Source organism: Parambassis ranga, chromosome 18 (assembly GCF_900634625.1).
Source record: "Parambassis ranga chromosome 18, fParRan2.1, whole genome shotgun sequence".
Taxonomy (NCBI): domain Eukaryota; kingdom Metazoa; phylum Chordata; class Actinopteri; family Ambassidae; genus Parambassis; species Parambassis ranga.
The window spans coordinates 4,918,304-4,939,394 of NC_041038.1; the positions used below are offsets into that span (position 1 = coordinate 4,918,304).

The 21,091-nt window shown below is 41.1% G+C and overlaps 1 protein-coding gene across 17 annotated transcripts in view; it reads right to left on the minus strand.

Moving 5' to 3' along the window:
• Window positions 1–1,311: 1,311 nt before the first annotated feature.
• Window positions 1,312–21,091, minus strand: part of ablim2 (actin binding LIM protein family, member 2) — a 53,992-nt gene continuing 34,212 nt past the window's right edge. For 3 of the 17 annotated variants that reach the window (XM_028428739.1, XM_028428734.1, XM_028428737.1), the window contains 17 exons: window positions 18,812–18,899; window positions 18,217–18,275; window positions 17,403–17,444; window positions 16,680–16,757; window positions 16,383–16,526; window positions 15,893–15,925; window positions 14,804–14,921; window positions 13,964–14,254; window positions 11,081–11,182; window positions 9,122–9,175; window positions 7,444–7,481; window positions 7,159–7,267; window positions 6,960–7,018; window positions 6,138–6,198; window positions 5,447–5,454; window positions 5,246–5,326; window positions 1,312–2,862 (listed from right to left, as the gene is read on the minus strand). In XM_028428739.1, coding sequence (XP_028284540.1) covers window positions 2,749–2,862; window positions 5,246–5,326; window positions 5,447–5,454; window positions 6,138–6,198; window positions 6,960–7,018; window positions 7,159–7,267; window positions 7,444–7,481; window positions 9,122–9,175; window positions 11,081–11,182; window positions 13,964–14,254; window positions 14,804–14,921; window positions 15,893–15,925; window positions 16,383–16,526; window positions 16,680–16,757; window positions 17,403–17,444; window positions 18,217–18,275; window positions 18,812–18,899 — 1,479 coding nt within the window. In that variant the 3' untranslated portion in view covers window positions 1,312–2,748. Of the gene's footprint in view, window positions 2,863–5,245; window positions 5,327–5,446; window positions 5,455–6,137; window positions 6,199–6,959; window positions 7,019–7,158; window positions 7,268–7,443; window positions 7,482–9,121; window positions 9,176–9,203; window positions 9,329–11,080; window positions 11,183–13,963; window positions 14,255–14,803; window positions 14,922–15,892; window positions 15,926–16,382; window positions 16,527–16,679; window positions 16,758–17,402; window positions 17,445–18,216; window positions 18,276–18,811; window positions 18,900–21,091 lie in introns of those variants that run through there. The other 14 variants (XM_028428738.1, XM_028428745.1, XM_028428736.1 and 11 more) reach the window with 12 other exon arrangements.

Below are 21,091 nucleotides of genomic sequence, written 5' to 3' on the forward strand. Positions count from 1 at the left end.
TTGGCTACATTCCTTTACTGTACACTGAATGTTATTGTCAGCATGCACTCCATCAGTCTCTTAACTATTGTAAATGGAAGAACTTTCTCTGTTCATGGCAGTTCAGGATTAAATCCAAAATGTAAAAGGATATGATCGGTCTTGCTCTGAGCTGTGTTTATGGGTCTGGGTTTGTCTGTTTAGATGAAAGCTCTCTCTCTCTTTCTCTCTCTCTCTCTCTCTGCAGTCTCTGCCCTTCTTACATGAAAAATACCTAACCAGCTTATTATGTGTTGGCCATATCAGAATGGATGACAACCAGTACCATGAATGTGCTGAAGCCTTTAACTTCTCCTTCAGGCTGATATGATCTCTCAGATGATGATGATGAAAGCCTCTGAGTAGTGTTGAACCCACTGCCTTCTGTTTATGATGATGTAAAGAATGATGATAATGAGAGCTGTAAAGTCATGATGATGACATGTTGGCATTCCCCATATTTACTACTAGTCTTTGCGTGCAGCAACAACACTTCAGTAGTATTGCAGCCTTTCAGCTGACACAATAAAACATGTTGGAACTGTTTTATGAGTCAAAGATGCTTTCACCTGTTAAGGCCCATAGTGCTGATGTGAAAGTAAAGGGGGATGTCTTTGTTTTTATTTGGAGACTATGTATCTGATTTGATTCCTCTTAGATCTAAAATCAGAACAAATACCTGATGATGCAGTATGGCAAAATATTAATGTGGACACAAAATGTCCCCCAAAAGTGACACAGATTTGCTAGTTTTTGTCATTTGCCACTCTCTCAAGCTTAATTTAAGCGTAATTTACTGTAAATTAAATGACCTTACAGTAAATTACAGTGATTGGCTTGCAGCACTGTGGCCTGTATTTTTACTGCATTTTTTAACAGTTTATGCCCCTTTAAAATAAACCGGTGAGTACAAAAAAAACAAGTACATTATATGATACATAAGAATCTGAATATAGATACTGGTTCCCTGGTGGGATGTGCGTAGATTGTGTGATCATGTGATTTTAGATTAGATTTAACCCAAAAATAGATTGGTCAAACACTGTTGCATTTTCTTATAGCTTTTAACCATTCATGCTATGAACTAACAAACAGTAGATAACAAAAAGAAACAAATTTCATGACCAAATAAGTCAAATAATATTGTTTACCATTTGCCAATCATTTTACTTACAAACAATATTTTTTTATATAAATGTAATCTTAGGAGGCAGTACTCAAAGAACACACAGACTCCTCACTGAGTATCTATAACTGTTTTCCCCATTTGATAAAGCCATAGTGACTCTGTAGTTTGGATAAAGCACTTTAATAGCAGATGGATATTAGAAAGAGGACAACAGTTAGTGTTAGTGTTACTTACAGGAGCAACATTTGATTTGACACTCAGGTTATTCAACTCAAAATTTGATATGTATCTCTTCAAAAGCATACTTCTCTGTGAGGCGTCTGACACTACACCCTTTAGATTTCAAAATAAAATCACCTCCTCAACAATATTGCAATTAAATAAATACCTAACACAAGCTATAATTGTAAGCAGATGACCCGGGCATTTCAATTATATCAATCACTCTAATCTGAAGTCAGTGGACAAACGCCATTTTCCCATCCTCATGCATGCCTATAGAGTTACACACCATGACAGACAAATCTGGTATATGTCCAGTATATGTTCACATACATCTTATAGTATGTTAGTTGATGGAGTCCAGGAAAATCAAGCGAAGCTGATAGACTTAAGCGCACAGCTTTTACTGCACACGACAATGCTTCCAAACAACAAACATATAACACAGTTTTAAATTGAGCAAGACCTCACTTCTTATGCTTAAGTGCCGCTGCAGGTCTGTGAAGCTTATGGGCTTTTTTTTGTAGTAACAAAACAGTGATATTTCTCAGCTGTGTCTCATGATCGGTTTAAGGATCCATTCCAGAAGTCAAAAATAGCTTACAAAAATATTTTCTTATTGCCTTGATGTGAGTGTTTGAAACCTCTGCACACCCTGTCTGTGAATCCCTGGCCCCTCTGTCTGCACTGATTTACAAGAGGCTTGTGAAAGATATCAGCGCGCACATTGAACCTACCCGGCCAACTCTGCATAAAAAGAAAGCAACAGAAAAACAAAAGCGTATGTTAAGGTGCTTTCTGACAGTTGCTAAAGATCAGAGATTCTTATCCCTGTCTTTGGCCTGAATATTTTTTGCAGTCTCTTCACTGTCCTACAGTGATGGCAAAGGTGTATAAATGAAGTGGATTGACACAGCCAGAGAGAGAGAGAAGGCAGCGCAGATGATACAATGAGAACTCAGCGCACATTAAACAGTCGAACACCACAGAAACCTGGAGGCAGGCCTGCATGAGAATTAGAAAAAGCTGTTATTTTAGTCAGGGTCTATGAAAGCATCAGGATGGGGGGAGGGGTGGGGGTGCAGAAACCACATGGGAGGCGAGGAGCATCAACACAGGCCATGCAAATGCAGCTCCTCATCCTCTTCTAGAGGGTTTGTCTGTCGGACCACACTGCATACAAAAAGCTATAGGTGCTGCCTCCACATCGTGAAAGTGTCCCCCCACGGAGCGCCTTCTCTGTGGCTTCACGGGCAGGCGGCACGGCGTTTTACAGAAGGAAAGTATAGAGGGGTATCATGGCGGTGCATATATAGATATTTCTGTTTCCATCCAGATGCTTGTTGAGATGTTGCTCAGCTATTTTTTTCCCTTTCTGTCTAAAAAAGTCGCGCCTTCTTCTTCATGTCGTTCTTTTTCCAGAGAGCCAGGCGGTCAAACTGATCCAGGGTCATGCCGAAAACCTGCTGGAAGTCCTCAGGAGATAGGTGTCTCTGGAAGAGAAAAGGCCAGAAGACAAAGGTACTTCAGGCTCCATCATTGTCAGACAATAATGTGAATTGGTGATTGGCTGGGAATATTATGAATCCACAGCTAGCTGCTATATTAGCCTCACAAAATAGTTTTGCTGCACGTAGATCAGTAGCAGCTTTTAACTCTACACTAGACATCCAGCTCTGATGTTTGTCTTCACCACACAAGCAGGTGTTACATTGCCTTCTGTGGTTCTGAGGTTTAACACCAAATTCAATTGTGTGTCTCAGAAGTCCTTCCAAACAAAACTGCAACCCAAAGCCAGCTTAGCTAAAGCTGCCAATGCTCAGTAACTCCTCTGTAAATGTCAGAAGTACAGCATGGAATAAAAACATGCATGGTACTGATTTAGGTCTGAAACAAAACCTGCTAAAGTGTCTCCTGCATGTGTGTGTTTCTGTGATGGCAGTGATAGCAGATTGGAAGCAGACGACCGGTGTGAAACAGCCAATCACCTGCTTACAAATCCTACACACTACATGAGGAGGGATGTGGAAGATAGGTTTTCACCCTAAGGCACAAATATCCACATCCCTTATATTTTTCACCTAACGTAGCGTTGACAGGATAATGACATGGTGGTAAGACGTTCTTCTCAAAATGCATTTGATCATTTGACACCACTAGTGCAGAGTCATTCCAGCCACAGAGTGGTATGGGCCAAACAAGCAGCAAAAGGCTGAGGCTACAGTCAAAAATGTGCAGTGCCCGTTACAGCAGTTCTTCTTCAGAACTGCAGCTTTATTAGAAGAAATACGGTAACCCTTTTCCTGCATATCCACCCTGCAGGTGTAAAAATGATTATAACATTGCCTTTTTTTTCTTTTTTAGAAATCATACAATCATGTATAAAATGATTTGCCATGAAGATTGTTGAAAATACTTTGGCTGGAAAATCTCCTGTCTGTCTAAACACATCTGACAGCTGATATTGTTTGCATAAACCGCAGTGTGGTGACCATGCATTTAACAGTTTTTCAGGTTTGATGGAAGTTAAGCTGCTGATTTGTATGTGTCAGTGGTTGGAGTGTGTCTGACACATTGATAATGTGACTACAGACCAATGTTCCCGACCATAGAGAGGAACTCTTGCATCAGTAACACCTTGGATCCCGACTAACCGCCTCCTGGGACTTTATTTCCATAAACCAAACCTTCTCATGTTCAGGTCACTGAAGGTTGAAGCCTCAGCTCTGTACTACAAGTTGCAACCACAATCAGATGTTTTTAAATGGTTTACTTTAATGACTGAAACATCCTGTTTTCACGTTTGAACTGTAAAATGTGCAGTGTAAGAATTACAGCTACAGGAAATTAGTTATTTTGAGTCATTATGTTTAATTCTTATTATAAGGCTGAATGTGGGTTAAACTTGCTGTGACCCAGGGTAAGAGCAAGAAGCACCACCACCAATTATACTCATATTTCAATAAAATCCACATCACATTTATTTTGCTTCAACTTGAAGCTTCTTTCTGCAGAAACCTGAACCATATGACCAAAACTATGTGGACTCCCCTACATTATATTACATGCGATCGTCAGTGCTACTCTTCCAACTCTTCTGATGTCAGACTTTCCACCAGCAAGCACTTGAGGAGCCGGGTATATACTGACTGAGAGCCAGACTTTATCATCCAGAGGTGCTTCTGGGTGGAGTTCAGGTCAAAGCTGTGGGAAAACTCACTTCTGAATAAAGCTGGCATTTGCACAGGAGTACTGTCATGTTCAAACAAAGGGCCAAACCAAAGCTGTTGGAAAAAACACTGTTGACTAGTGTGTGATGTAACATTCAAATTTCCAGCAATGAAAGGAAAAACTTCTGAAATGGCACCACAGTTAAGGCATCAGGAAAAAAAGATTAAACTAGGTGTTAAACTGTACACATATCTGAGTCTAAATAACAGCTGAAAAAGGGATCAAAATCTGATTTATGACTTACAAAGTTCAGAATTTTGCCAATACTATACACAAAAAAATGGCGGAACTATCACAGCCAAAAAAAGTATGCATTTCATTTGTGTGTCTCAAGAGTTTTAATCTGTGGACAGGTACACAGATCATCCCAAATACTACATTTAAAACTTCTATAATACATTCATGTCCACATACCTTTGGCCACACACTGTGCAAACTCAAAAAAACCATCAGATCACAGTTTATCCACCTTTAAAATAACTGCAGATGGCACCTCTCTAAGCTTTGGCTTTATCCCACCTGGCTTAGCTGCCTGACCTGAACCACAGAATCCAGACTTAAAGCCACAACTCCACATTTTCTCAGGCTTGTTAATGACCTGTGGATAGAAGGGAGTCGGGGACAAAGCAGGGAAAGGAAGATTACCTCCAGTCTGGTGCGATCCACGTCTCTGGGAAGCTTCACTTTCACTCTATGCGTCACTGCCAGCATTTCATACGGGTAGATCTGGCACACACAGAGTAAGCATTGTGGGAAATTTATTGGGGAACACAATTACTATCTGATGTCCAAACAAACCTGCCAAGAATATTAAGGAATATTTGTAAAGTATAAACAAACTCTTACCTTGTACTCTGAGGAGGAAAAGAGTGAGACAGAAAAGACAACATTAATGCTGGTGGAACAATTACTTTTTATTTGAATTGCAGAGCTATTATGAAAACTAGCATGAAAGTAAATTGCACCTTGTGGACCAAAATCCTGGGTTTCAAAGGCGTCAAACAGCGTTATAAACGACTCTTACGAGGTTGGAATTCTGTCAACTCGCTCTGCAGCACTGTACACACATGCACCGGTAAACACGCTGCAATAACTCTGCAGCTGGAAAAATGACATCACCTCCCCAGGACAGGACCTGATCTGGCAGCAGGACTCTACATGCTTGGTCACAATGTATATGCAATGCAATCAGGGATTATAAACTAAGATCTTCACACAGGAAACATGATACACTCCTTCATGCTTTTATGTGGAGAGAAAGGTTCTGTTTTGGGGATCAAGTCTGCGAGCTAAAGCAACAATAGTGAAGCAAATAGATCACAGATTTGTGTGATCAATTTTTTGGATCCTTAATAAAATACTACCTTAATGTGGTGACTGACTAAAACAAATTCAAGGCTAAAATCACTGCTCTATGACAATACTGCCAAATAATCCTCCCTTAGAGTATTTTTATCTGGTCAGTAGTAGTGAGACACATCATCAACAGTAGTCCAAAGAAAGTGTATACTCATACTGAGTATTAGCTCCCTCTCACCTCTCATGCCTCCCCAGCTGTGGGAGTCTGGATCCACTTCATCCTCCACCATATCAGCAGCCTGCAGGGAACACGCACATTAAACAGACACACAGTTGGACTATCATTCAGATGTCCCGTTACATGTTGCCAATAACAGCCCTGCTCTCTGTCAAAGCCAAGATTCATCAGAAAGTCTTTTAGTCACTGCTTTGTTTTGTTTGCCCCCACATTCTTTCAGGGTGACCGAGGGGAGGTCAGTGTGACACGTCATTCTAAAGGTCTGCTCACATCACTTTATCATGAACTGAGAAAACTTTAGAAACCCTGTAAGTCTTCTTAGTGTATATCATTTTTTGAGTAGTTTTTCACTTACAATTTGATTAAGTATTTTGATTTGAATTTTCCATAAGTCCAGATTTTTTTCTTGTTGCACTTTCTTTCTACAATAAGTGATCATTTGCTTATTATTTAGTATATTTTGTGCCATTAAACTACTCTGGCTCCAGAGCTTTTCACTACCTTCTTTGTTTCTGTTTTGTCTGCCTGTCCTCTATCCATCAACAAACACAGAGGGAGAGTAGCGATATCACATCAGTGGATGAGTGGGAATATTTAGGGCAGAACAGTTAAAATACCTAAAATGCTACTCTGAGGTTTCCTCTGATGATTAGGAAAAACTGGGAGGCTGTGGAAAGTGTTGATTTGAAGCCTGGTAAACAGAGAGGCCTATACTTCTCTAACACAGTGGGTGACAGAATAAGAAAAGATAAACAAAACATGCTTTTGTGGTTTTACCCATCCAAAGACATCACATATACTTACACAAATTTGGCAGCTCACCTTATAGATGCCGTTCCTTCCATAGCCGGGTAAAGATGCAGACTTGTTGTAGGGGAAATCTGCAAGCAAAGATGTTTATTAAGATAACAAAAAAATAAGTAAGTTCAACGAACAAGCTATTCTGAAACAGAACGACAGCAACCTCTTCTAGATCCTGCACAAGTTCTATATCTAATTGAGTTTGTGAATGGTTACTCACTCGGCTGGGAGGTGTCAGTGGGCAGACTACAGGTCGATTTACGGGGATCCAGGTCTTCAGGTCCCATCTGACCATCAATCTCATTCTTCAAGATCATCCAACTGGTCCTCTAAAGACAGAAAGAAAGCGAGCGACAGAAAGAGACAGAAAGATGGAAAGAAGTGATGGATGATGGTAAAGTATGAGTTAGTAAATTAGTTCATGGATGTACAGTATAAGTTTAAGAAAATGACTTGAAAGAAGACAGATAAAAAACACACACACAAACTGTACACACAGACCCACCTTGCTATCCTCACCATCCTGCCAGGATGTTCTAGAAGCTGTAAAACAGTCACATGTTACAGGATGTCACAGTTAATGTGCTGGATCATCTGCCTCTCAGCTCCACTGTACTGCACTGTTGACTCTAGTGTAAACCATGACATCATCATCAGCTGCAGACAGCATCTACAGGGTTCTGGGGCTCTGCATGCACAGAGTTGCAGTAAGTGGATATCAACCACTTACATTTACATCTAAAGGGCTTCACACACTGTGGGAGCTTTAGCATCGACAGGCCTGGTTAGCATTAAAAGCCCCATCTATCCCCTTCATGGATGATTACAAAAGTAGCTCTAGGCTGAAATGCATAGTTGATCCACTAATTATGCCCAACCCATAAATCACATATGCTAACATTAGCTAGTTCACTAACACATATAAGCATTGGTGTGGCTGTTCCTTGATGAAAAACACTTAAGAGAATTGGGGGCAGACACATGTCACCTTGATGCTCTTGGAGAATAGAGATATATCTCTTACAGACATTCATTTCACATATACTGCCTAGCTATCGGTTAACTACAGTAGCCTAATGCAGTGTTAGTGGATGTGTGATATGGACAGTTTTATCTAAAATATAGCTTAAAGTAGTTTACTTCGAAAGTTGGTAGACAGTAGTATATATTGTGTTAGCATACTGAACAAAACTATGTTAATTTTGACATATTTGTAATATTTGTATAAAAATATTTGTTGACCAAATTTCTACATAGTAGGTGCAACTGATTCAAAACACAGTTTACAACCAGACAAGACGGTGACATAATGTCTGCCTGAATGCATACAACAACGCTGCTGACAGCCAGCTCATAAATCTGTAGGACTATGCCATATGCAGCTGATTTACTTGTCATGTGTGATAAAGATGACTACTTCCTTGTGTGATAGAGGTGATAACAGCTCCCTGGAGTCCCATGATCATGCATTTTATGGCAGGTAATCCTGCCATGTGGTGCACCATACTGTAGATGTGCAACGAAAAGCTCGAAACCTAACTAGAGTGAAGACCAAACACCACAATCTAGACACAAACATTATGTTTAAAAGGTGAAACACAGTGAGCACAAACACTAATGCCACCATACAAAGTGATTCATGTACCCAACCATTCACAGTGTACACATGGTCACAGCATCACCACCAAAACCAACAAATGAGCTGGTGAGATGAGTGCAGACATGCATGGACAGGATGAGCAAAACAACACCCATGGGGCCCAGTCCTGATCAGCTACAGTCCCAGATAGGTTAAAAATGAGTCGCTGTGTCAAATCAGATACAGAGATTGTGGGTACACTATGTAGACTTTGTTTCTACCACTCAGTCAATGACCGCAACATGATGGTACCGCCAGACCCCAATCAAGAGCCCTAACTTGCTACTGCAGGTTGATATTGTATTAGAAATGATGCTCTTAGAGATGAGTCATACAGCAGGTACCATCATAGGTTTGTTTCATTTTTTAACATGGAATGGGTGCAGTACTCTTCCATTAGCACTATGCATGTAGATTCAAAGTCTACTAGACAGGGTTTAGAAATTGGGAGGAGATAAACAAGATGACTTGACAGGTGACATGCAACACATCGTGCAGAGACCAGACCAGAGAAGTAGGTGTTAAAAGAGGAAGTGGACTGTACCATGCTGTTTGTAGATGGGGGGTTTTCTATAGATATTATCTTTGACCATAGTCTCTGAAGATGGGAACAGAGCAGAGGGAAGAAAATGGAAGAAGCCAACATGGAGAGGAGGGAGAAAGAAAGAGAGAGAATGGAGAAAAAGAAGCATGAGTTAGCAGTTACTGGGGGATGAGATATTCTGAAGAAGCAAACGGGGGCGCAGGATAGCTTGATTCAACACAAGACATTGGTCAATTGAATTATGGCACCTCAGAAACATTGGCAAATGTATTATTACTCATGCAACACATCAAATATATCTTAATTTACTGGTCAGAGCAATTCAAAGAATAATATCAGAAACCACACATGGCCCAAAGCCAGTAGAAAGATTAAATCATTCAAAAAGGACACTTCCATTAATAACATCACAACTCTAAAGAAATGGCTTGCTTTTTGTTGCATGAAGTGTCTCTGGAGGACGATGGGGACAGTACAGTATGAGGCTGATCTAATCCATCTTAGTGTCAGTGGACCCAGACAGGCCTCTGACATAGATGCATAGTAACAACTGTCACACATTAATCCACAGCAGAAACATGACTCACAATAAAACAACACATGTGGGCCTTTTTTCTGGCTTGTTTCAGTGCCTGCCAGCATCTGAAACAATATCCATATGCAACAGGGACAATGAATATGAAAGCTATTATATGGGTAATCATTGGCTGTTTTTTCCACTTAACTTGCTTCCAACATAAGGGGGGTTTCTCCCTCTTTGAAAAGATTTTCCTCTTTGAGAAAGTAATGAAGGATACACAGTTTAATGTCAATTCTAATCCAAAAGTATTGGACACATGATTCTAAGTGGTGGGATCTTGTGTCAGATCATTAACACACAGTATAGACACAGGATAAGGTACATAATTAAATTCCAAAGCCAGATTTCTGCCTTCTGTTCATTACAATGGTAGCAGATGCCACTTGGCTTGTGATGCTCAACACCTATAGCAATGAACATATATCCCGCTAGTCTCTAAACTGGCAGAGACATCCATCATAGAGCCATACCCAGGCCAGCAGGTACCTACAGCATCCGTACCAAATCGTGCCACCCAGCAGACTACGCCTGGCGTACCATTAGGGGACGCTCGTAGCAGTTGTCCAAACTACCTCAACAATTAATCTCTCCAGAGGTCAAGATACTTAAGAGTCAGCTACTTAAGGAAATACACTTATTGTGAATAACTTCACGTAGGAACAAATTTGTTTAGAACAATTTGTGTTAACTTGAATTCAAGTCATGATTTATAAAAAGAGATGTTTGGTATTGAGTTTTTATGAGCACCATAAGTCAAATGTCTTCTACATCCATTATACTTGAGAGAATGCAGAAATCTAGACCAATCCCTGAAAAAAGGACGTGGACGCATACGTTGTAAGAATTTCCCCTTGGGGATAAATAAAGTAATTCTGATTCTGATTCTGTTTTTAAAAAAGGTTGTCTTTTAAGGTTTAGCATTACAGGTTGTGCTTTAACTCCTAAATACCAATGACCAACTCACCAGAAATGCACCTGTATGTGGTTCAAGAAACTTTGAGTTAAAGATCATCTGCTTTACCAGCAAACTGCTAGACGTGACCTGGAAACGACGTGTATGAATATAACTCGAGATAAAGCGGTCAGGTTAAAACAAAAAGAACTAAAGCCCACCCAGACACTTGCATTGGCCGTCCTCCAGTGTTTGAGTTATTTTGAACTTATTTTGGTGCTTAGCACAGAGAACTTTAGTGAAGTACATCTTAGCTTGGTGGTTAAACTTTAATATCAAGCACCAGTTATTTATAGACAGCGTGTCTGACTCTTGTTTAATTGTGATCTTATCTTGTAATTCATCTCCACATCAGTTATGCACACGTAGTTTATAAAGAGAAAACTGTGAGCTGAGCTGCGAGCCAAGCGGAGAGGTTATAGCCTACCTGGTATGTGGAAATGCCGGGGAGCAGGCATGTATGTAGAAGAGGGGGATTTGCCATCGGAATGGGTGGATAAGCTGGGGGTACTCCGACCACTTTCACTGCCTTCAGAGGGTGGGATATATGAAAGTCCAAAGGGGAAGGGTTTGGGAGACGACAAAGGGTATTGGGGGCAAAGAAGCAGTGTTATGGTAAGCATACTTATACAGTTAGAATATGAAGCTATAGTTAAAAAATATTCACACCAATGACTTGATCACACTGCCATACACAGTGTCACAGTGTGTATTTTATCTGTGATCAAACACAGGGTCCACCCCTGTTGTGTATCTGGGGCAGGCTGGGTGATGGAGTCACTGACATGCTAGATGCCAAAAGTAATAAACACTCTACATCCAGAGCTTTGAGGGAGGAACACAGAGTGTGTCTGTGTGTGTGAGAGAGTGTGTTAGCTGATTGAAGACAAACTCCTCTCCCCTCCGAAGCATCTGCAGTGATCTGGATGCAAGTGAATGAGATCACCGACTGAGTGATCTCGTTCACAAACACGCAACCATACACACACACACACATGCTCTGAAACACACATACACACATACACACCAGAGTACTGTTAGTGCAGATGTAAATGTAGGGCACATCCTCCAAACAAACATCTGGAGCTTAGGTAGGAGTCTAAGGGAGTTTGGGAGGAGATGCATTACAATTTATCTGAACAGATTACACAATGCAATCATCAAAAACCAACAATATCAGAAAATATACAATGGTTTAGGATCATTACCAAGGCATCGGGGGGGATCAAAACAAAAGCATGCATTATTCTTTCCTCCATTTTTCTTCATCATAAGACAAAGTGTTGCTTACAGTGACATTAGGTGACCTCAATACATAAATAAAAAAAGACTAACAGGAAACTTCAACAAAACCTGAGCATGAGCTCCAAACAGGAGCCTCGGCAACCAGATTCCAAAATTACAGCTCGGTCAGCACCCCCTTTCCCTCCCCACACTAATCTTTTTCATCTTCCCATCAGCCTCTCCACCCTGTCATGAAGGAACCACCAAAACCATGGATCGCGTGTTCGTGATTTTCTCTGCAAAACATCGGAGTAGAAGTTCATGCTGTTTCCCTCCTTTTAATCTGACTGTAAGAAAAATGTTGTCCTACTTTAAGCATTTTAAAAAGTAAAAAAACAACATGGTACTTGAAGTAAAGATTGCCTGTAAATAAAATTGGCATACATATGAACTTAATGCTGCTTTAAAATTCAAACTATGAACTCATAAAATGCTGTTATTAAATAAACATTTGAATTCACATTTCTGAGTTTTGGCATTTCTGTTGCACAGCTTTCTGATGGATGAAGCCTGCATGATCAATACCTGCATGTTTTGAAGCAGAAAATATTGGTATTGGTCCAAAAATCCATTATTGGGGGTGTAATAGGTTTTACATGTGCTAAAGTGAGATTTGTTTTTCCTGTGTAACCACGGAATTGCAGGCCAGAAGTACATTCTCCTTCAAACTCAGTCAGCTTTTGCTGTTAAAAACACACTATGAGGTCAGAAGATAGGATTTACAGATGGCTAACATACCAGATGCATGCATTGCAGAGTGTCCAAAGACTTATCTACTTGGCTTGCATTTCAATATATGACAGTGTCTCAGTCTAGGGAGTCATTCTTACAAAATCCTGATAAGCAATACTTTGACCTTATGTAATTTATTGGCATAACAGCAAACACATCCAATGATTCTCTGCCAATTACATCTTATTATCTGTCATCAGAACACAAGACCTGCACTCTCTTTCGGGAAAAGAGCAGATAAACACCAAGGGTACAAAACCTGACACATGACAGAGAACAAGGGATCATTCAGGAAAAAGCACAAAGTAGATTAGAGGTCAATGGCAGGCAAACAACTGGATCAGACAGGCACAAAAATGAAATCATCCTCAACCTTCCTTAAAACCAAATGTCTACATGCATGACAACAACAACCACGTCCACAGACACAAGTGAACAGGGCAAGCAAACTGTGGTGGTCCTATGTATGTACCTTGATGCACCCCATGAAACGCAACAACACCACAATACCGGACAACATCACAAAACCTGCTAACCATTCCACTGAGGGGAGGGAGGGGAAACACAGAAAAGAGAAAGACTACTCTTTACCGTTAGGAGGAGGTAAACTGAGATGCAGGGATGTCCTAGGTTTAGGGTCGGGTAGGGGGTCCTGTTTGAACCCTGAGGGGTGAGGGAGATCAGGGAATGGGGAGAAAATTAACCAAAGGGAGTAGGATGGAGAGGCCTTTTAGCAGGGGTTACAACGTGCAGGGGAATGTGTGCAGTTCTGGTTTGTGATGTTGATTTCAGCAATGTGTGATATCGTGAATAGAATTAGCAGTTTCATGGCTTCAGTCCAACAAACCTTTATGAGTTATCAAACAGTGGTTATAGACCCAAATGCAGAGCACACCAAGACAGACGTTCTGTTTCCCATTAAGGCCAACTGAGATACCCAGAGTGAGACTTTCCAACACATGATTAATTTGGTGCTTTACGCAGCCCATGCCAAAAAAGTCAGAGTCAGAGTGGTTGCATCACAGCACTCCATTCTGCAGGACCTTCGATCTCAGTCAAAAACAGACTGGACTGGTGTGTTGCTGCCGTGCTGCTGTCCAATAGATTCAAGGTTTTACATTTATGTTCCAAAACATAAGGTTTCCATGCCTCCTTTCTGCCTAGGAATCACTTTGGGATCTCTTTCAAATACAGGCTTATTTGGAGTTTTGGAGTTTTGACAGCAGCAACAGATCCAGCATCTCATCCAGGGTATGCTTCAGACAAAGTCTTGGTCTCAGTCGTGCTTTGATACCTCTGAAGTATGGGATGTAGTTATGCTGCTGCAGCATGGCCAAAGTGGTGGGGTTTAGGTGTAAAGACAAGCCTGCACTGCCCCCTGTTGGTAAGGGTGAGTGCTTGCCACTACCACCACCAGCGCTGCCACTCCCTTCTGCCCCACCAGAATAGTAGACAGGAAGGGAGGATGAGTCCCTGGCCCAGGTGGAGGGGTACTTGACGCCACCTGCAAGGGCTGGGGGTAAGGGGAGGGAACTGGAATCACAGGCATGGCTGCTGTATCTACCACCAAGGTGTACCTCTGGTCCTGGATGTCCAATCAGATCACAGGAGACAGACTGAATTACTGGGTTCAAGCCAGAGGTGCTGCATGCTGAGATACTTTTCAGTGGCTGGATGGCAAGATCAATCATGAAAAAAAGCCTACTGTAAATGTAACAGACTTGCCAGCTGTGTAACACGCCATGGTTCATCAGTTAGAAACACTACAATTCATCACCATCACATTTACTTTGTGTGCTCTAAAGCAGTGATGTCACACTGTTTCCCAAGGGTTTTTAGATCATGGCTTTCTAGTTTCATTTTGCAGGGAGGAGCATGTAATTCAATTTCTAGCTTTGGTTAGAGTCACCACTGGGAATGCTTTTCAAAATACAGGAAAGTGCTGAATCATTTGTGATGCATACAGCAGATGTCCTTTCCTGAACAGTACAATAAGCCAGTACATTTTCCCATCATCTAGTTTCCTGTTAGTCATGTCAGCAGCAGAGTATCATTGTGATGGAACATCATTTCTTGCTGATTCAAAAATTCCATGAAAGCAGCAGCATACTGTATTGTACTGTGTGGCTGATACCTGCTCGGCTGTAATTCTGAGGGGAGCGGGACGGGGTGTACCGTCCGTAGCCTCCCAGGGAGCTGTTGGAGCTGGGGCTGGAGGGCCTCCGCTGACGGGGTGACTTTTCCCCGTCACCCTAGATACACAAACACAAAAGGAAAAGAAGAAAGTCAGTATGATTGTACTGACTCAGCCCTTAATTACAAGATCAGATAGGAATGTGGGCAGGACTCCATCTCTGATATAGCTGTAATGAGACGGATCAATCATGTTGCACAAAGAACACAAGAGTCAAGATAACAGCAGTCTCTGGGGAAACAGCGGTATTGTTCAAAGTGGAGAGAAATATGTTTTAATATGTGCAGATTAGAAAATATACGATCCATATGATGATACACTGACATACAATCAGCATAAAGTTTGTATATTCACTTCCCCACACAAAACACTTAAACTTAAATAAAGAGCGATAATGGCACAAAGTCTTGTTACTATACTTGGCACAGGCATTCATATAATTAAATGATTCAAATATCTATTCATCTATTTTGACATATCTTGTCTGGTTAGCATTATTTACTATTATATACTTATATACTAAGCCAGCTTATTATTACCCCACCAACAACAAGAGGGAACTTGAGGAGAACAGGCACAATAACAGATCATTTATCTGAGAATTCCATGGATGGATTACTGAATGGACCCAAAATAGGCTCAGTTGTATATATAGACACACTGGGAGATATAGAACAAGCACTGATGCAAATTGACCACAAAAAAAGAAAAAACATAACACAAATTTACTACATAGAGATGAAAAATGAACAAAAAATATTTTTTTGTGTTAGTTCCCAGAGGCTCATTGTCACATAATCCATCCATGGTTTAGCAATATATTTGTTGCTCACTACTAAGCTGTATTTTATTGCCCCATTAGGTTTATCACATTTAAATGATGATTATCCTTTAAGCATCCTTTAGCATTTTATAGGTATGTTTTCCCTTTCCAATTACAGTAACTTCTTTGTGCCCACACATAAACACACACAGGAATTCACTAAAGGCTGCATGACATCCACAGTGAGACAAAGTGCATCACATTACCTCCGTAGGAGTAGGAGAAAGCAGCTGGGGGGACTGCAAATGAAGACGAGGAGAGAGCCAATGATTAGGACGAACTCATATGTGAGGGTATATGAGTTAATCATCCAGCAATGAGAGTGATCATTCAGTGAGTAATGATGTCCACTCTGATGGGTGGATGAGATGAATGGAGTGTGTATGGTTCAGTTTACACGCTCGAGGCTGTAAGGCTGTGACCGCACCACGAAGGAATGGATGTGATTGTGAGAGAAGGGTGACTGTGGCATTGATGAATGACTTTAAGTGGGGACAGAAGGAGGGAGGATGATGGAGGTATAGCAAAGTGGTAAAAAAAAACTGGCAGCAAAGAAGCTACAAAATAACGTTTACTCAGTCACATGTTCTTTCATTGGCGACAGACTGAAAACAAACAAATCAACTCTATTCAGCAACTATCATTTCTACTACTGGTTTAAAAAAGAAGTAGTGGAAAAGAAAGATATGAGTCTACCTCTCCATAGTGCCTCTCTTCAGATGGGTAGCTGACGTAGGGGGAGTAGGACAGCATGTCAGGCCTGTCTATGTTATAAATGGCCTTGGTCTTCGGAAGTGCAGCCAGGTCCTTGTAGTCCAGCATCTCTTCTCCTAGTTTAGCCTGCCCACAAAACCAAGACAACCCAATTAATTATCAATCACATTCTTGAGTTCAATTCCCCCCAAAATATTGTATACAGCATTTAGAGCTAAAACTAAACTGTGTGTATCTACTGCCCCCTGATGGTGAGAAGAGGTGGTGCAGTGGTCTTACATAGATGACTCGGCTGGGAGAACCTGAGGCGCTGGATGCTGGCACTGAAGTGATACTCTCAGAGGAAGTCCGGGTCACCTAGGAGACACAACACACACACAAAATTATTGTTTTTGTATGCTGAAAGAAAATGGTGGCGTATTTTTTCCCATGTTAATCACTTAATTTGTATCATAGACCAACAAGGCAAATGCAACAAGAGTAGGTGAATTTTCATCCAGATACTACGGCAACTCATTGTTAATTTCTTATAGAAAAAATGTGAAAAGCATCATTACAAAATTCCACCCAAGTATATCACACACAGTGGTTCAATTAGTGAAGCTGTGCCGTGTGGCTGATAAGCACCATCAGTTATCATTTGAGCACACAAGCTGAAAGACAGAGTGAACATTTCAAATGAAGGCTTTGTTTACACATTTAATCATTAAATAAAAACAGATATGTCCACTCTGTCTGTCCTGTTGTGTGAGTGTTACCCTCTATTCTACTGCCACATCTCTTTAAACCATCTGTGTACATGCACAGGCTGATCATCAGCATCATCAGTCACTGACTGCTCAGCTGATCAAACTGTGTCTTTACAGTAGGTGGCCAGTGGGTGTGGCTGCATGAGGTAATACAGCAGTAAGGTGTCAAACAAATCAACTCATGCAGCAGATGGTTGTTGGGAGTTGGGGTTGAGTGGGGTTTTTGGTTGCAGGGGCGTACAGGAGGACCGACCTGCTGCTCAGGGACGTCATTGAGCTGTATCCGGACCTGTTTCTGGGGAGGAGAGGTGGTGATGAAAAGGAATGAGGGGAGATGGAGGAAGGTGCAGACAAGTGGCTGTAAAGCACCGAGGCTGCTAAAGTACCACTAAAACCAGAAGAGTTGCTTCAAACTGCAATGCTTTAATGCTCATGGAAAGCAGCCAGTACTGCAGTTATGTAATCAGTAGAAAGAACGAGTTGAAGCCACCTCTAATTAAGGCTGATTGGTCAATTGCATTTTTCTCCTCAGCTTTTATAGAAGAATTTTTATGAACAGCTTTCTTGTTGTGGATCAGCAATATTTGTGCAATAAATACTCTTGACTTGATTCCAGATGAAATATGAAAATTGTATGAGATATGATAAAATATGATCACATTACCACAAATAACACTGAATTTGTATCTTACAAAGAAACTCCTTCATTCATTTCAATGGAATTTGCCTTTGGGATCACACTTTTGGTTTTATTTCCCACTGTCTTCCTGTGTCATTCAGGTTTGCATAGCAAATCAAATCGGTCAAGGCAACTCTTTGTTTACAGGTTTAAAAAAAATAGGCAAAATACCCAGCAATCATTTGGCTATTGACACAGGGAGATTCCAGGAAATCCTAGATAAAGGGAGAAATACTTCAACTAATCCACTTAACAGAACCCTCTCCATGCACAGACTAGATTACACCATCAACAACAAAGGGTGGTTTGTGTAGTCCTGTTTGGGATTTAGCAACATGAGAGTCTTACCTCGTTTGCCAGTTACAGATATGTTTTGACTTATACCCACCTTACTCTTTTCCTCCTGCTTGGCTGCTTGCCTGCATGGAGGATGCCAGATAGAGGATCCTGAAAACACAGAAACACAGCAACATTGTTGGTAATGGCCTGAGTGTTCTTCTAGTGCAATCAAGTTCAAACTGTCAAACTACTCAGCCTGAGTACATGCACTTCCAAACAGTGGAGGTCATACATATTTTGTTTTGCATCCAGGAAGCTAGTGAAAATATTCTGAATTTATCAAGACCAGAAAATATGTGCATATCAGCTGCTTGTCTGTCACAGTGACATTTTTATCATGTCAGAGAGCTGTTTCCAGCACTACATAAATCCACCCTAATGTCAGAAGTAGCAGTTCAGTTAGAGCTGAAGCGACTCGGCCACCCAAGGCAAAGCACCAGCTGCTACTTAGTGTTGCCACAGCAGCGATAAATAACATCTGAGTGTTTCAGCGTGACTCAGGCAGACATGTGCATGCATGAGTCAATCACCAAGCTGCTAACTCAGTTCATTAAATGCAAGCAAACCCACAGGGTTATGAAATCCTTTGCGGTTAGGCTCCAAACTGAAAGTTTGAAGTGACAGTTAAAGATTATTGTGTGTACCTTGCAGATACATTTCTTCTCCCTCTGCAAACATCTGCTCACAGCGGGCACAGCGGGCACATGTGGGGTGGTAATGCTTCTCTCCAGCCTGTTGACCAAGAAACTATTTTTTCATTTAATCTTTAAGAGCAACATAGCAGAAGGCATACACTAATGAGGAAGTGTTGCTAAGCTAACTATAACACAAACACACATGTTTTTGTAAATCAATGCAACAGGTTACACATGAAAACAAATACAAGATTGTGCTTTACTTTCTGTCCACAAGGTGGAGTTATTGTGTTGCAGTGGCATGCAGTGTACAGGAATATACCAGAGTAGCATGAGTGGTAAAGTAAGTGAACAGAATAGAAAATCATCCTTAAACACATATAAATCTTCACAATGAGTCTACCTGGTGTTGATATGTTATCACCAGAGACTGAGGTGGCAGTGTGACGGGAGGCAGTTGACGGGAGGGAGTGACAGTGAGGTGAGGATGGATGTGTCTGCGATATTGGGATTGAGGCCTGTTTCCAGGCATGTGGTTTGTCTGGTCAGTGCCTTGCTCAAAAGTTTCTCATGGGGAATTGCTGGTGAGTTATTCCTACTAGCAATCAAGAAGCTCCCTAAAAACATTCCATGTGACAAAGTCTTCTAAACACATTCCAGTTTTGCTCTCTTGTGATTTTCTCAATATTTTCCATCTTGTTTTCTGCAAAACAACTGGAATCAAGTAGAATTCTTGGCTGTGTTTCTTGTTTTAAATGATAATTTATGGACTCAATAATAAACTAAATGACTCAAGATGATGGTTATTGCAATGAACTCATTCTTTTTCTCTCTTCGGCTGATCTACACCTCCTCACAGGCATCCAGTCTAGCTTTAACAGTGGCCTGATTACGCACCATCTCTCTGAGGTTCCTCCACTTAGCTGTGTCACCCTAATAGCTAACAATACCAGAGAGCAGGACGTCAACACCCTTTTTCTTGGATAACACCATTGATGCTTGTCAGGATCAAATGGACAGCAGATGGAGAGGAGGAGGAGGCGGCAACCAGGACGGACAAAAATGAACAAGAAAACTGCGGGACCATGTATTAGTGAGAGAAAAAGAAAAGGTCAGGTGCTTGAGAACTGGAAAGAGTTGTGCATGGCATGCCAAAAACTCATATTTGAACTGACCTGAGACAGATAAATAGAGAGAGACTGAGAGAAAAGAGGAAGTTGACTTAGGAACATTGAGGGCTACAGATAAAAGGCCGGAACTGGATTGAAATTCAAACATGGAAAGTATGAGAAGGCAGGAAAAGAGATAGTACTGCAATCAAATCCTTCCTTTGTCAGAAGGCCACATGATGGGAAAATTATCATATTCAATGTCCTGCAGGACTGATATGTCAAAGTAGAGGAGGGCTCAGGAATGCCTGGAGAGAGGGTGAACCTGAAAGCTGAGTTTTGGAGATAATGAGAGCGTGGTGAAGCCATGCCTATTCTAATGCTTTATTTATTCAATTACCTCCAAACCATCTGCTTTTTTATAACCACCCTTTCTCTATTGCATCATCTCATCTCATGATTGCAGAAAACGGTCAGGCATGACCACAGTGCACACAAAGCATGCACGTTTCAAATTCTAGCTCTTAGGTGAGATAGTTCAAAGACCGATCCTGATGGCAACAGACTTTCATTTTCTGTCAGAGTTTAATTTAGGCACCATAACTACGCCAAACATCTCCTGTCTCTCTGCGTTTTCTCCACCATTTTCTTTGCCACCACGGAGACGAGCCCTGTACCTACTGGGGAAACTTTACATAAGCATATTTCCACAATTGCTGAGGGGTGCCTAGCCACATAAACAGTGGACGCACTTATTTTTGGGAGCCAGGCTGAACATCACAGCAGTTGTATCTTTCTCTCATATTATGCTTTACCTGCCTCAGTTCAGGTTCAATAAGTTTATACTTCAATGGCTGTTTAAGTATGGAGCTGACAGTTTAATGACTTTCCCCGAGGGGACGTTTCTGTACTGATAGGTTTAATTTTCTTCTTTAAATGCTGGCAACTTTGTGGTACACAGAAACACACAACTGTCTAACGTACTGTTATGTTTTTTCGTATTGCCCCACTTAGTTGGCACAATTAATGCCCAATATAGGAATGACACATTGCAGCATACAGTCACACCGTTTGACTGACAGGTACGTGACAAAGTGACATCTTAGAAGAGCAATAAATAAATGCCACAGCTGAGCAACAATAACCAATTTCAATACAACCTCTTCTACCGCCGCCAGCT